We start from the raw sequence: 16,285 nt of genomic DNA, 5'->3' as shown, positions 1-16,285 counted from the left end.
TCTCAATTATGAGTACATTGACTTGGTTTTACAATGTTATGAAAATAAACATGTACAAAGTCATTCTAACTCTTATAGATTTCCCCTGTGTAAAACTGAGACAGAGTTTAGTGGCTTATCTAAAATAATAATATCTATCTATTAATATGTATTTATACACATCCACACACATACACACACACACACACACACACACACATGTATAAAGAGGTTAGGAACATCAGCATTCAAAAATTTCCTTAGTCTTCTATACCTTTTTCCTCAATAAACAGATTGTCAATTAAAAAATGGATTAACAATATCTCCAATTAGTAACACTTTTACAGCTTGTTCGACGTTTAAAATAAATATTTAAGAAAATACTGAAAACATAAAAAATCACATGATCTTAAAATCTAAAAATAAAAGAAGGTAAATGAAACAGCAACCTATACAAATTTCCACAAAGCATAGCATTGATGAAGCTGGATGAAGAGAAGCAATAAGGTGTACCCGTATGTCACGTCCTGAAACACACAGCCACAAAGAAACTTAAAAGAAAAAAAAAAAAAAAACAGGGAGAAAATAATCTCATCTGTTTACTTTGGTTTTCATAAAATGAAAAAGTGTGGCGTATTCTTTACCTTGGGATATGATTTTCTTTAACCATCCAGAGTAATTAATTCTGCATTGGATTTATCTCTTCATATTTATTTAGAGATGGCAATACCCAAATGGTAAAATGTGTAGAAAACAGTGCTGTAGGGATGTGGGATTAAAGTGGGAGGGAAGAGGAGTGATATGACTGGAATCCAGGAGAGTTTTTGTTTGTTTGTTTGTTTTTATGGTTAAGCTTCCTGATAACTGTCCATGTTAGCATTGTAATTTTTAATAACTTTAAAAGGTTTTAGCAGCTGTGAATACAAACCTCGTATAATCTATAAAAACCTGATATTTTAAAATATCAAGTTTTTATAGATTTCTCCTAGTTTGGGGATAAGTAAAATGAAAAGTAGAGGAGGGACACCTCCATAAGACCAAACGAAAAATATGTCATAGCAAGGGCTAAAGAGAACATCAGTCTGAATATTCAGAGGAGATCATAACTCTGAAAATTATTTCTTATAGGAACCAGAAGATAGTTTTATAATCTTCTTAAATATGTTTAATAAAACTCAGGAAGAAGTCACAATGAGAAGCCTGGATGCGAAGATGCAGGTAATATAGTGTGATAAGATATTACAAGGGAATTAAGATTATGAAAACACAATGTAATCCATATAGAGGAAGTTGAATGCAGAGGTGACATTTGGAAGGAAAAAAACTTGAAATATCTTTCCATAATTTAGAGGGAAAAGTGGCATACTTAGACCTATTACTGTCTAATTCCTTTTGAAACAACGTGAGATACATAACATCAAGAAAAATCTTTGTAGTACTACCACAAAAGGGAAAGAAGGGAGGGAGGTAACAAGGGAGGGAGGGAGGGAGAGAGGGAGGAAGGAAGAAAGGAAGAGGGAAAGGAAAGGATAATGAAAAATTTGATGTTATAAAGAAAATGGAATCCAACCAAAGGAAAACTTTCTACTACTAAGATGTCAATGGTTTAATGAAGGGATCCATGAGAAATATCTGGGTTTTCCCATGATAATTAAGAATAACACTGGGCCCAAAGAGACAGGAGTTGAAAACGCACAAGAACTGTGAGTAGTCAGGGGAAGCCTTTGGAAAATGTAAACTGTTAAGTACTAGTATTTGTGCACAGAGAAGTGACTTCTTTCTAGGCAAAACAGAGGATTTGCTTCAAGACCCTCCTGAGATGGCCAATGGGACAATCATCAATACCTAAATCCTGGTTACATGTCACAAAGGCATTCCTAAATATCCCTGGACTGAAAGTAAATAGAAAAAGGCAAAAAAGCTAGCTTTAAACATTTTGTCATAACTATCAGTTAGGAAAAAGCATAGCAACATTTTGATATTCAAAGAGGGAATTAAAAAAAAAAAAACAGTGATCAAAAAGTCTATCACCAGACAAAATATACATTATGCTTTTTAAAGAAAAAATAAATTCAAGGTCTCACCTAATAAAATAGGTAATTTATATCCATACTTAGAAATTTATTCAAGGGGCTGGGGATGTGGCTCAAGCGGTAGCGTGCTCACCTGGCACGCGTGCGGCCGGGTTCGATCCTCAGCACCACATACCAACAAAGATGTTGTGTCTGCCGAGTACTAAAAATAAATAAATAAATAAATATTTAACAAAAAAAAAGAGAAATTTATTCAAGACAATCAAGAAATTAACAGTTGAAAACTTAACAGTTGAAAAAGGGGAAAAGCCTAATTGTAAATGGCTGTGAGTGGGGGAAAAAAGGTAAATTTTGAAAATGTAACTTAATAACTAAATGAAATAATATATGCATAATTACTTTAGTATAATGCTATAATTATATAATCTTGCATTTGAATAATAATTATTATTCAAATTATACATATATACAAATGTATTCAAATTACACATATATAATATATGTATATATTTGATTTAATTATAATAATTATATGTATATTGGTGCTTAATTATTCAATTGTATTTATAAAATTAATTTTACTTACTAAAATTAATACTCAGAGGGGAAGGACTACATGAAAATCCAGTCTTGAAACTATCTGCTTTAAGGATTCTTTCTCCAGATTACAGGGGTCTGGATTATGTGGGACTGTAGGGAAGCCAGGAGGGGAGAACAAAGGGATGAACTGTTAGTCAAGCAATGACTATTGCTTCATCAGGGAAAGCACAGGTGGGTCACTAATTGTTTCCCTCCGGTGACTACCTTCAGGCATTATTGGCTATTTGGTTCTTTGGTAGAAATGAATCCCAGTAGCAGAATCCTTTAGTCATTTTTTGCTCTTATACTTTCAATATTATGGAAAATTATATGACATTAATTGATGCTGCATCCCCTGTGCCATGTAAAAGCAGTTTTTTTAAAAAAAAATTTAAGCTGAAAAGGGATATAATGACAGTTTATGTTGTAACAATGGAAGCGGAGTGTATGTGACAGATTATTGAGGGGAAATACTTAGAGCAAGGAAACAAATTAAGAATCTGCAATAGCTGTGATACAATAGGGGCCCAAACTAGGTGACAGTGGGAACAGAGAGCAGGGGACAGGTCTGATATGTAATTAACGCATGCACAACATATTCAGATCCTGGATTAGATGGGGGAAGTGAGGTAAGGGAGATAAGGTATCTAACTCAATTAATTCAAGGGGAGAACATGAGAATACATAAGAAGGTAGACATTCAGCAGGCAGGAGCCTGATTGGGGAGAAATTTGCTTAAGTCTGAATTAGCAAAACAGAAGATACCTAGGGGAGAACTAGAGTATAAAAGATGGCATCGTATACTTATTTAAATCTCTATAAAAAAAAACTCTTTGAAGTGGGTTTTATCTCTAAATAACTACTAAACAGACTTTGATCCATAGAGGTTAAGTGGCTCACTCAAAATTAGACAGGTAGTGAAACAGATCTAAAAATCAGGTCTTCTCAATGGAGGTTGAAAGTGTTTGTTCACTGCTTGATAATTAGGCAATGCATAAGTCGTATGTTTATCCTTCACACAGACTAAATGATTATAAAAAGCACAGATCTAAAGATCAATAATAAATCCAGGAAATGAATGAAATTGAATCCCTATCTCTCACCATGCACAAAAGTTAACTCAAAATGGATCAAGGATCTAGGGATTAAACCAGAGACTCTGCTTCATCTAATAGAAGAAAAAGTAGGCCCTAATCTCCATCAAGTGGGACTAGGCCCCAAATTCCTGAATAAGACACCTATAGCACAAGAATTAAAACCAAGAATTAACAAAAGGGATGGAGTCAAACTAAAAAGTTTTTTTTCAGCAAGAGAAATAATATATGAGGTGAACAGAGAACCTACATCCTGGGAACAAATTTTTCCCCCTCACACATCAGGTAGAGCTCTAATCTCAAGAGTATACAAAGAACTCAAAAAGCTAAACACCAAAAAAACAAATAACCCAATCAACAAATGGGTCAAGGACCTAAACAGATACTTTTCAGAAGAGGATATACAACCAATCAACAAATATACGAAAAAATGCTCATAATCTCTAGCAATCAGAGAAATGCAAATTAAAACTACTCTAAGATACCATCTCACTCCAGTAAGAATGGCAAACAACAAGTGCTGGCGAGGATGCGGGAAAAAGGTACACTCATACACTGCTGGTGGGACTGCAAATTGGTGCGGCCAATTTGGAAAGCAGTAAGGAGATTCCTTGGAAAGCTGGGAATGGAACCACCATTTGACCCAGCTATTCCTCTTCTCGGACTATACCCAAAGTACCTAAAAACAGCATACTACAGGGACACAGCCACATCAATGTTTACAGCAGCACAATTCACAATAGCGAGACTGTGGAGCCAACCTAGATGCCCTTCAATGGATGAATGGATAAAAAAAAATGTGGCATATATACACAATGGAATATTACTCAGCACTAAAAATAATAAAATTATGGCATTTGCAGGGAAATGGATAGCATTAGAGCAGATTATGCTAAGTGAAGTTAGCCAATCCCCCCCAAAAAAACAAATGTCGAATGTTTTCTCTGATATAAGAGGGGTGACTCAAAATGGGGTAGGGAGGAAGAGCAGGGGAAGAAGATTATCTCTACATAGGGAAGAGGGGTGAGAAAGAAAGGGAGGGAGAAGGGGAATGGATGGTGGAAGGAGACCCTCATCATTATACAAAACACATGTATGAAGATGTGAGAAAAAAAGAATAGCGTTACCTTAGATTAGTTAGAAAGAAGTGATGGGAGGGGAAGGGAGGGTTTGGGGGAATAGGAAGGATAGTAGAATGAAATAGACATTGTTATTACTGTGTGTATATATGTGACTGCATGACCAATGTGATTCTGCAACCTGTACACTCAGAAAAATGAGAAATTATATCCCATCTGATTCAAATGTATGATATGTCAAGGTCATCATACTGTCATGTGTAACTAATTAAAACAAAAAATAAAATTTAAATTTAAAAAAAAAAGAAAATGAATCAAGAGTGAGAACTTACCTTGATATTTCAGCTTGTAAGGAAGGGAGGAATACTATTACTACAACTTTTGTTTGTTGTTAGACTGCTACATGAACATTAAAATTACTTGGGTCAAAAATATAGACCATGTACATGTCAGTGATCTAGCAGAAAAGCAGAGGTCTTGCTGTCCATACAAAGCAACTGATTCTTTGATTCATTTTAATGCAAACACAAATACTATATGTCTGGAAAGCATTTGCCATGTGGATATAGTTTTAAACTGACAAGTTTTTTGGAATGCATTCATGGAGCGCATTAAATTGGCTACTTCACTTTGGGAGATAGAATTTTATACATTATAGTGCTCCACTGAAATGTCATACTGCATTTCTCAGCAGTCTTCATTGGCCGATAATTCAATTATAAACACAATTCATTATTTTCATGTGAGATTAGAAAGGCTTTTGCGTTGGCTTGAGCTATCTCCCCAGAGTAAATGGGGCAGTTTATAAAAGGCCAAACCACAGGGTGGAGCATTGAGAGTACGAAGTATCATATAAAATAACCATATTAAGTAGAAATCTGCCTTCCAGCAAGCTGTTTATCTCCAGCTCTGGGCAGATAAAGGCCAGTGCACAGCAGCTGAGAGTGGGGCTCTTGCATTCTTTTCCCTACTTCTTCGAGTTTTTAAGATTTATTGTCTTTGTGCAGCCTTTCCTCGGTTTTCCCCTGTCTGCCAGTGAGGCTGCTCTAAGTCTTTGCCTTCCTTGAGTTCTTTCAGGACTCCTGGGCTTGCCCTTTTCCAAAGCTTTTTTTAAAAAAAAAAAAAAAAAAATTTAGTTTTTAGTTGTAGATGGACACAATATCTTTATTTTATTTGTATGTGGTGATGAGGATTTAATCCAGGGTCTCGCACGTGCTAGGCGAGCACTCTACCACAGAGCCACAACCCCAGCCCCTCCAAACCTTTTATTTCTACTCATATCCTTTTGTATGTCAGGTTGTTTATAAGGGGGATTAGAAGAAATCAGACGGAGAGATACAGAATCAGAAGTGAGCAGGTGAGAACCACTTACTTGTACAATACAAGCTATTTTTGTCACTGAAGTGACAAAAAAAAGGTTATGATACCTCATTGAATGGTCTCCCTTTGCATTTTAAATCTCTGAATATTTATTCATTATTATGTTACTTTCCTCATATACGTGGAAAATCAAATTGTTCAGATTATTCCTTTTAACTGTCCCTTGGCACTGTATTTCAGATACTAAAATAAAGGTATTTTTGTTGGTTTATTGGTGCATTATGATTATACATATGACATATTCATATTTGCACATAATACAACTGATCAAGCTCATCCCCCATACCCATCTCCTGTCTCTTCCGTATTTCCTATCCCTTACCCCTTGCTTTACTCTATTGGCCTTAACTAGTGAATTATAATTACATATAAAAGAGGCTTCATTGTGATATATTTATACCTAGACATAGCATGATTTGATAGCTTTAAAGTGAAAGTATCTTTGCTTGAGCATCACTATTCCAAAGCTATCTGATTCAGAAAATCTTGAGAACGTCTTAGCTTCTCATCAGGCCCCGATGCTTCAATATTTTTATTTAATTCTGAATATATTCAGTTCATTTTTTAATTTTTCACTTGGGACCAGTTGTGTCTTTGAGTACATGAGAGAAATATTGAAGTTTCTCAGAAATGCAAAGAATAGCCAATTTGATTTTGATTATTGCATCACATTTTTTTTAAATTGGAGTAATGGCCCAATTTAATGAAAGGTACATGGACTCTTATATAAATAACTTAAATACTTGGTAAGAATAAAAGTTATTTTTAAATATTTCATATGATGCTATTATTAACAAAATAGTCAAAATGATAACTTAAAAAGACAAAACAAATTTTTTTAATATCAATAGTTTTTGTTTACTAGAGTCATTGTTTTAAAAAAGATTAAATTATTTCCTTAAAATAAAAAGATAAATATAAGAAGTAGAATCAGAAATATTTGGCAGTTTGTTAAACAATTTTTTAGACTTTTTAAAATTGTTTTAAACAATTATTTTTCCTTTCTAATATGAACAGTCACTATTTTACATTTTTTTCAATCCATCCCCTGTCCTCTCCCCTCTTTCTCCTCCCCGCCCCTCCATTATTCCTACACTAGCAAAAAAAAGTGAAGATTCAACTACAGGTTGTCTCAGAGCAGTTACCTGCTTAACAATGCCTCCAGAAAAAAACAGTAGAATGAAGCATTGGGGACAGGGTTATACTGGGACTTTTAAGATCTGTTCTAGTCATAAGAAGCCTAATAAACTTGACCTCAGTTTCTTTTTATTTTTTTTGTATTTTTTACTTGTTCTATTCAGTTATACATGAAAGCAGAATTCTCTTTGCTTCAGTGTACACAAATGAAGCACAATTTTTTACTTCTCTGGTTGTACACAAAGTAGGGTCACACTATTCATGCGATCCTACACACACCTAGGGTATGATGTCTGTCTCATTCCACCGTTATTTTTATTTTTAAAAATTGATTTGGTGTTGCCTCTAATGCTTTAAGTCTACAAATGCTAAGAATTAAAAAATAGCTGGCTCTTAAATGTTTATAGATAAACATTATCATTAGCAAATTAAATTAAATAGATCTTGATGCGATACAATAAAACTTAAAAATTGGTTAAAGAAATAATTAAATGACTTCCAGAATTAGATATTCTTAATAAGCCTCTTAATGTTTTACCACTTATTTAAACCTGTATTAGACTGACTGCTATGTTAATAAATTCAACAAAGTCATGCAATATTTATTTTATGTATTAAAATATGATTTATGTTCTCTTAAAAATCAAGTTAGAGTTGTCTAAGAACTAAAGTAGTTCTAGTTGTTTATCCTTTTGAAAAATAAATATTTAAATCCCTTATTACTTATTTCCAATAATTAAAAATGTCTGAAAGAATCACCATGGGGGCTGGGGTTGTAGCTCAGTGGTAAAGCACTGGCCTAGCATGCGTGAGGCACTGGGTTCAATCCTCAAAACCAAATAGAAATAAATAGATTAAATAAAGGTATCGTGTTCATCTATAACTAAAAAAAAAAAAATTAGAAAAGAATCACATTGAAAATCTATAATTTCCATTGTATTTAGGAGCTCTATATTAAAATTGCCTAATAAAATCATATTGTGTTATTTGTATAATACTCTTTTCATTCACTTTTATTTTTTCATCTGTAATTATTATCCTTATTTTTATCCTTAGCTTTATCCTTATTTGAAAAAGAATTACAATGTTTCTCAAATTGCAAAATTAAGTAGGTTTCTCCCCTCAGGCTTTGAGACAGTGAGTTTTTGTTGTTGTTATTGGTTTCTTTTTTTTTTTTTCCTAAATAAGCTATTTCTAGGAAATTAGGTAAATTGTAAGCCATTCTCTAGAAATATTTACCTGCTCCAGAACCACACAAACTTCCACATATAAGTGGGATAACTGCTTTCCTTGAGAAAAAAAAAAAATGTTCCAGATTCTAAGAAGATTCTACAATTGGATCTGAGAGACTTAAAATTTCATATAAAAGGCTTTTGAAATAGGACAAGCTGGTAGAAATTTAAAAACAGAATTTTCAAAAGTATGATACCTGAATTTTCAACTTGTTATGGCATGATATATTATTATTTTTGTCATTAGCACTGAAAAAGGAATTCAAAACTGGGATCTTCTTCAAATAGTAGAAAAGAATACTTTCTTTTTTTAAGAGAGAGAGGGGGAGAGAAAGAGAGAGAGAGAATTTTTTAATATTTATTTTTTAGTTTTCGGCGGACACAACATCTTTGTATGTGGTGCTGAGGATCGAACCCGGGCCGCATGCATGCCAGGAGAGCGCGCTATCGCTTGAGCCACATCCCCAGCCCAAGAATACTTTCTGATCAATTTCCTCAGAAATAGTCCTTTAAAGTTCTTCAACAAATAAAGACCATATATTACAAGCCCATACCTAAAATCATCTTCAATGATAAAACTTTGTAAGTTTACCCTCAAAACTTAGGAATAAGATGATATCCACCCTTATTACTGTTGTTCTACATTGTACTGAAAGTTCTAGCTAGAGTAGATAGGCAAGAAAAAAATAAATAAAAATCATAGAAAGGGAAAAGTTAAACTTCCTGTTTGCAGATGAAAATGATCTAATGTACAGAAAACCCTAAAGGGCCTACCAAAAATCTTATAACTATTAAGTTCAGTAAAGTTGTAGGATACAAAATCAACACACAAAATTCCAAAGCACTTCTATGTACTAACAGACTATCCAAAAATGAAATTTTAAAAATCATCCTTAGAGGGCCTGTATAATCCTAGCTACTCAGGAGGCTGAGGCTGAAAGATTACAAGGTCAATCCAGATTAGACAACATAATGAGTCTCCATCTCAAAAAAATGAAAAAAGAAAATAAAAAAGACTCCTTCTATTTACCATCCCCCAGAATAAATTTAACTAAAGGGTGTAGAAGATTAGTACACTGAAAACTATAAAATGCAGATGAAAGAAATAGAAAATGACAAGAAATAGATGGAAAGATATCTTATGTTCATAGATTGGAAAAATCAGTATTTTAAAAAATAGCCATGTCACCCAAAATGATCTAGAGATTAAATATAATCCTTATCCAAATTCCAATATCATTCTTCATAGTAACAATAAAAACAATCGTAAAATTCTTATAGAACTGCAAAAGTCCCCAGATTGCAAAAGTAATTCCCAGCAAAAAGAACAAAGCTGGAAGCATCACTGTGCCTGGTTTCAAAATATATTATAAAGTTACAGCAATCAAAACTGAATGATGATGCTGCATAAAAACAGACACATCAACAAGTGAAACAGGATAGAAAGCTCAGAAATACACCTAAATATCTATGGTCAATTGAATTCTGATAGAAAATGGAAAAAAGATAATCTCTTCAAAATTAGTGCTGGGAAAACTGAATATCTACATGTAGAAGAATGAAATTAAACCTTGAGCTCACACCATAAAATCAACTCAAAATAGATTAACTTTTTAATTAACTCAATGAAATTGTAAGATTACTAGATGAAAACACAGGAAAAGGCTCTATAAAATTGATGTGAGCAATGATTTCTTGGATATGAACCCAAAAGGACAGGTAATAAAAGCAAAAATAAACATGTGGTATCATCCAACTATAAGGTTTCTGCACAGCACTTGAAACTAACAGAGTAAAGAGATGACCCGCTTATTTGGAGAAAATGTACATATCTGATAAGGAGTTAATATCGAAAACATATGAGGAACTCAACTCAAGAACAAGAAAACAAATTCAATTTATAAATAGACAAAGGACCTGAACAAAAATTGTTCAAAAGAAGGCATATAAGCCAGATAGCAGTAGCACATCCCTGTGATCCCAGTGACTCAGAAGGCTGACAAAAGAGGATCTCAAGCTTGTGTCCAGACTCAGAAACTTAGAGAGACCCTGTCTCAAAATAAATTTTAAAAAGGGGGGGCCAGGGATATAGCTCAAGGATAGAGCATCCCTGGAAAAATCTCCAGTACCAAGAAAAAAAATTTTTAAAGACATATGAATAGCCAAAGGTATATGAAAAAAAGCTCTACCACACTAATAATCAAAGAAATGTAAATTAAAACCACAATAAAATATCACCTCACTCCTATTACAATGGGTATTATCAACAGGATGAAAGATAATTATTGGTGAGGAATGGAGAAAAGAGAACACTTGTGCACTTTTGATTGGAATATAAATTAGTGCAACCATTTTTGGAAGACAATATGGAGGCTCCTCAAAAAATTATAAATAAAACTACCACATGATTCAGCAATTCCACTTCTGGCTAGGTGTCCAAAGGAAATAAAAGCAGAATGTTGAAGAAGTAACTACAATGGCATGTCATTGCATCATTGTTCACAGTAGCCAAGATAATAATTGTTCTTTGACCAAGGGATGAATAAAGAAAATGTAGCATGTGTACACAATAGAATACTATTCAACCTCTACAACAACAACAAAAAGACTACCCTGAGTGACACATGCAAGAACCTGAGGGGCATTTTGCTAAATAAATAAGACAAGTATAAAAAGACAAATACTGCATAAACTCACAAGTCAATTTGAAAAAATCCAAACATACAGAAGAGTAGAGAGTATAATGGAAGCTATCAGAGGCTTGTTGGGCTTAATGCAGATGGGGAAAAGGAAGAGGTTAATTGATTAGAGCAAAGATTCAGTTAGGAGGAATAAATTTTAGTGATCTACTGTACAACCTTAGTAAGAATAGTTAATAATAATGTATTTAATATTTCAAAATTGCTAAGAGAGTAGATTTTAAATATCCCAGCACAAAAGAAAGATAAGTGTGTGAGGTGATGGATATATTAATTAGCTTGATTTAATCATTCCACAAGGTTTACACATTGTAAAGAATATTGTACTCTATAAATATATACAAATTATTATTTGTCTATTAAAGAAAACAATTTACTTCCATTGAGCCCATGCCTTCTTTTGTAATACTACAAAACATCTATTTCTCTTCTTAAATTAGCACATGTGCTGGAAGGAACCAACATTTCCTAGTGAGACTCATAAAGAAATAGAATCTTAGTATATTTCCCCCAACTATAAATGTTGTTCTTTAGTAACATGGAAAATAAAGGATACATGCACATCTATAGAGTAAGAGAGAGAGAGAGAGAGAGAGAGGAGTCATTGATAAAATGAACTAATACAAAATAAATAAATTGCTCTTGTCTTTAGAACTGCGATTATAAATTTTTTTCATAGTCAGCTGAGGTGTGATTAACATTTAAATACAAAGGTTATTTAACATTTAAGCACAAAGGTTTCTTCATGAGTTCCTTTGGATTTATAGGATCACCCTTACCAGCATTTCTTTTGAAGCTGCTTTTTATGGAAGATGAGATGCTCAAGCACACTATTCAGCTGAGGACTATTATTCTGAACACAAGACCAAACAGCCACACAATGCCAGAGCAGGTGGCTAACTTCATATCCTCCTGGATTAAATGGCAAATGTTCCTGGAATTAAAACATAAAAATATATCTGGGAAAAATTCTTTGACTTGAACAACATGAAAATAAATTTTAAATATACAAATGAAAATGCATATTCTCTTACACTTGAAGTTTTACCAGGTGAAGTAATTTATGTGAGAATATTTTTGTAAGTATAAGCAGTCAATCTGAACCTAAGGTATCTATTTTTCAAATGGGTCCCTTGTGTTCCATGATATCCATTCTACAAATATGACAAGAATCCTACATCCTCTGAGGGACAGCTGCTAGACTAGATTACGTTTCTTACACTCTGTGTGACTCAGTTCTTCCTGACACATGAGCAAGAGTGGATAGAGGAAAGTTTGAACAAAGATCGGACAGCAAACTAGAATTTGCTGTGAATTTCCACCTTAAGGAGCAAAATATATGCCCCACAGGACATGGTCACTGTCAAGTAAGTGTTTTAAAAGCCTGCAAATTCAGACAACAAATGGGCTACTATTGCTTTGTTTTATTTCTCAGAGTGCTTCCTGGCAGTTTTAGATCTAATTGGTCCACTGAAGTAATTGGTATTCAATGATGACACGGCACTCCCATTGAGTCGTAAAGATCCAAATACACATGTGCCCATATCGCCAACTTAGTTGATATTTTGTGCTGTTAAAAAGAAACACTTCCAATAATTCTTGTCACATAAAAGAACATCACAACTACAATTTAAAGATTATTTCATGTTGAGCACTCTTAAGACAGGTCAGAAGTTCATACATAAATTCAAACTAAGACATTTTAGCTTTCTAGTAAACTAATTAGTTAAGTACTGCAGATGTGTATTGATTTGATTTATGTCAGGAACTCTGCTACCTGCTAGAGATAAAGGCAAGAGTAAGACACAGTCTGCATGAGCTTACTGACTCTGGGGAATAATAACTCAGAAAAGCAAATGGAAACAAATCAATGTGTAGAATGTTAGAATATTCCACAGAAAAGTTCTATTTTAAAGTAATGTAAGGTATCAGACTGAGACATGCTGACTTCAGTAAATGCACACATAACTCAATTTTCTGCTTTGTGGTATACCCCATACAAAAAGCAGAACTCACATAAATGAGATTCTCTTCCCACACTGCCCTAGGTGTCTCAGTTTAGATGTCTGACAGTTGTCAGGTTACAAACTTATTCTGAATAAAATGGTCAGTAGGTAGGTTTTGAAACTTTGGGGTGACTTTGTCAACAATCAATGCATTCTATTTAGTTATCATTACTATTATTACTATTTCTTTTTAAATCACAAATATTGCATGGCTACATAGAATATTCAGTTACTTGAAATATACTTGTGTTAACACATCTGTATCATCACCAGAGAAAATTCCTGAGTGTATTTAGTGAAAAAAAAATCAGGATTTAGACAACGAACAAGATTTTAGTTTTATTTTCAATTTTTTTATGATGCCATTTCTACTCATCATTGAGAAATAAAAAGCAGCCTCTGATGTCTGGACTGATTTGACAATGTGTTATTACAGTCTGGTCTGGTGCACTCAGCTAGGTCATTTTGATCTCCTGTTGAACATAATTCACAAAATACCAAACTCAGGTAATATTACTCTGATACTATAATAAATCAACAAAGCCATCTGATAATTATTTTCCCAAGCACAGGCAAAAAGCAAAGTCACTGAATCATTCACAAAATTCTTTTTTTAAAGCATTTATTTTTTAGAAGTAATTAAACACAATACCTTTATTTTATTTATTTATTTTTAAGTGGTGCTGAGGATCAAACCCAGGGCCTTGCACATGCTAGACAAGCGCTCTACCGCTGAGCCACAATCCCAGCCCTTATTCACAAAATTCTTGATCATCCAGTTGCCACTACTTTCTAACAGCATCCAATCTAGAAAAAAGCCTTTCTCCCTCAATCTTCTCCCAGTCACTCACAGTTCAAGTCCTACCACAGATGCATTCTAGTTCCCTCTTGCTGAGACATCCTATGGTTCCTAGTGATGAGGGTTCTCTCTACAACAAATAATAAACCCAATGTGCTAACCGCAGACCTGCTCCTGTTCACTTTGTCTTAAGGGCACTCGAATCATCAAGATCAATTTTACCCAATTAATATTAATAAAATAATGATGATTATGTGATTTAATACAGTTGACATGAACATCATCAATGAAGAAGACCAAGAGGGAGAATGGTCTGGGAGTTCTTTTTTTTTTTTTTTAATTTTTTATTGTGGGTTGTTCAAAACATTACAAATTTCTTGACATATCATATTCCACACTTTGATTCAAGTGGGTTATGAACTCCCACCTTCACCCCATACACAGATTGCAGAATCACATCAGTTACACATCCATTGATTTACATATTGCCATACTAGTGTCTGTTGTGCTCCGCTGCCTTTCCCATCCTCCCCCCTCCCCCCTCCCCACCTCTCCCCTCCCCTCCCCTCCTCTCTCTCTACCCCCTCCACTGTATAACCCTGAGGGTCTCCTTCCATTACCATGCAATTTCCCTTCTCTCTCCCTTTCCCTCCCACCTCTCATCCCTGTTAAATGTTAATCTTCTTCTCCTGCTCTTCGTCCCTACTCTGATCTTAGTTACTCTCCTTATATCAAAGAAGACATTTGGCATTTGTTTTTTAGGGATTGGCTAGCTTCACTTAGCATAATCTGCTCTAATGCCATCCATTTCCCTGTAAATTCTATGATTTTGTCATTTTTTAATGCAGAGTAATACTCCATTGTGTATAAATGCCACATTTTTTTTTATCCATTCGTCTATTGAAGGGCATCTAGGTTGGTTCCACAGTCTTGCTATTGTGAACTGTGCTGCTATGAACATCGATGTAGCAGTGTCCCTGTAGCATGCTCTTTTTAGGTCTTTAGGGAATAGACCAAGAAGGGGAATAGCTGGGTCAAATGGTGGGTCTGGGAGTTCTTGAGTGGTGTAGAGTTCTTTGCCTTTACACCAAGTCACTCCTACTCTAGATGTGATTGGCAGAAAAATGTGGTTTGCCAACTGTTAACACTAGAGAAATGAAGAATATATAATTAAAAATTTTCACAACAAATTGAAAGAATAATTATAAACATTCAGTCTGATAAAAATTACAATGTGTTTTTATAATTTTAATCTTCTTTTTTCAGTAATTCATTATTATTACATTTTATAATATCATCATTCTGTGATGGTTTGGAAATTAAACCAAAAAAAAAAAAAAAAAGAAAGAAAGGGAAGAGAAGTTGGGACTAGAATAATCTTTCACCAAATCTAACGTTTGGTACCAACCACGGCATTAAATGACTCCCTTCTTTCCTTCCTTAATTTTTTATTTAACTGCTTGCTACAGTTCTTTCACCTCCTGCCTTGCTGCCCAGCTTTGACTGCCAGTTGCAGCTTGTACAAGGCCTACTTTGAGAAGCTCATCTCTGGAAGTGCTATCAGACAGCTAAGAATTCGGATAACCACATCACCTTGAACTTTATGAAAATCGAAGTACGTAAACCCTGAGTGTCTGCTCAAGCTTCTAAAACATAAATGAGTTTTGAAGCATGGGCTCTATCATGGCTGCTCAGATACAGATTTCAGAGTTTCACCCTTGTTTTAGTCATTTGGGAATGGCTGACATTGCCTCCCAAGGGCCTCTCCAATACAAACTTGTTACCTGGATTATGGGGCATTAATCACAGGATAATGCTCCTAATTTTAAAGAAAAAAGTTCTTTAAATCCTCATAATCCAGTTGCTCATGCCCATTTACAATTACAGTCAGCATAAAATATCCTAAATTTAAGTGGTGGCTTTGGTTTCCTGAATACTTGTAAGTGTTGGATGATGAGATTGCTAATCATATAACTCTGTCAGCTCGTTTTTCAGGGAATTTTTGTACTTTAGAACAGATAAAACTCTTTAATAAAGAATCTACTCCATTTTCACTGAGTTTAAAGTTACCTTCTCCAAAAGCCGTGTTATTATTACCATGTGACAACTGTGCTTAGAAAATTCAGCTTTGCTGGTGAGCATGGAAAACTCAATCCAGCATTCTGGTCCTTCAATCCACAGAGCTAATTAAAGTGTACCATTTGTAAAAGTCAATCAAAACCCTGTGTCTGGATAACTTAAAAGGACATTAAAACAAGAAATGGAGTA

At 34.2% G+C, this 16,285-nt stretch overlaps 1 protein-coding gene across 1 annotated transcript in view; it reads right to left on the bottom strand.

The window, feature by feature from the left end:
* The window catches only part of Tmem232 (transmembrane protein 232), a 217,587-nt gene that overhangs the window by 155,226 nt on the left and 46,076 nt on the right, over positions 1–16,285 (bottom strand). Inside the window, exon 7 of the mRNA XM_071612810.1 lies at positions 11,992–12,146. Coding sequence (XP_071468911.1) covers positions 11,992–12,146 — 155 coding nt within the window. The remainder of the gene's footprint in view (positions 1–11,991; positions 12,147–16,285) is intronic.

Source organism: Marmota flaviventris, chromosome 5 (assembly GCF_047511675.1).
Source record: "Marmota flaviventris isolate mMarFla1 chromosome 5, mMarFla1.hap1, whole genome shotgun sequence".
NCBI lineage: Eukaryota > Metazoa > Chordata > Mammalia > Rodentia > Sciuridae > Marmota > Marmota flaviventris.
Note: the sequence above shows the minus strand (reverse complement) of the source record. Positions and strands in the feature narration are given on the sequence as shown.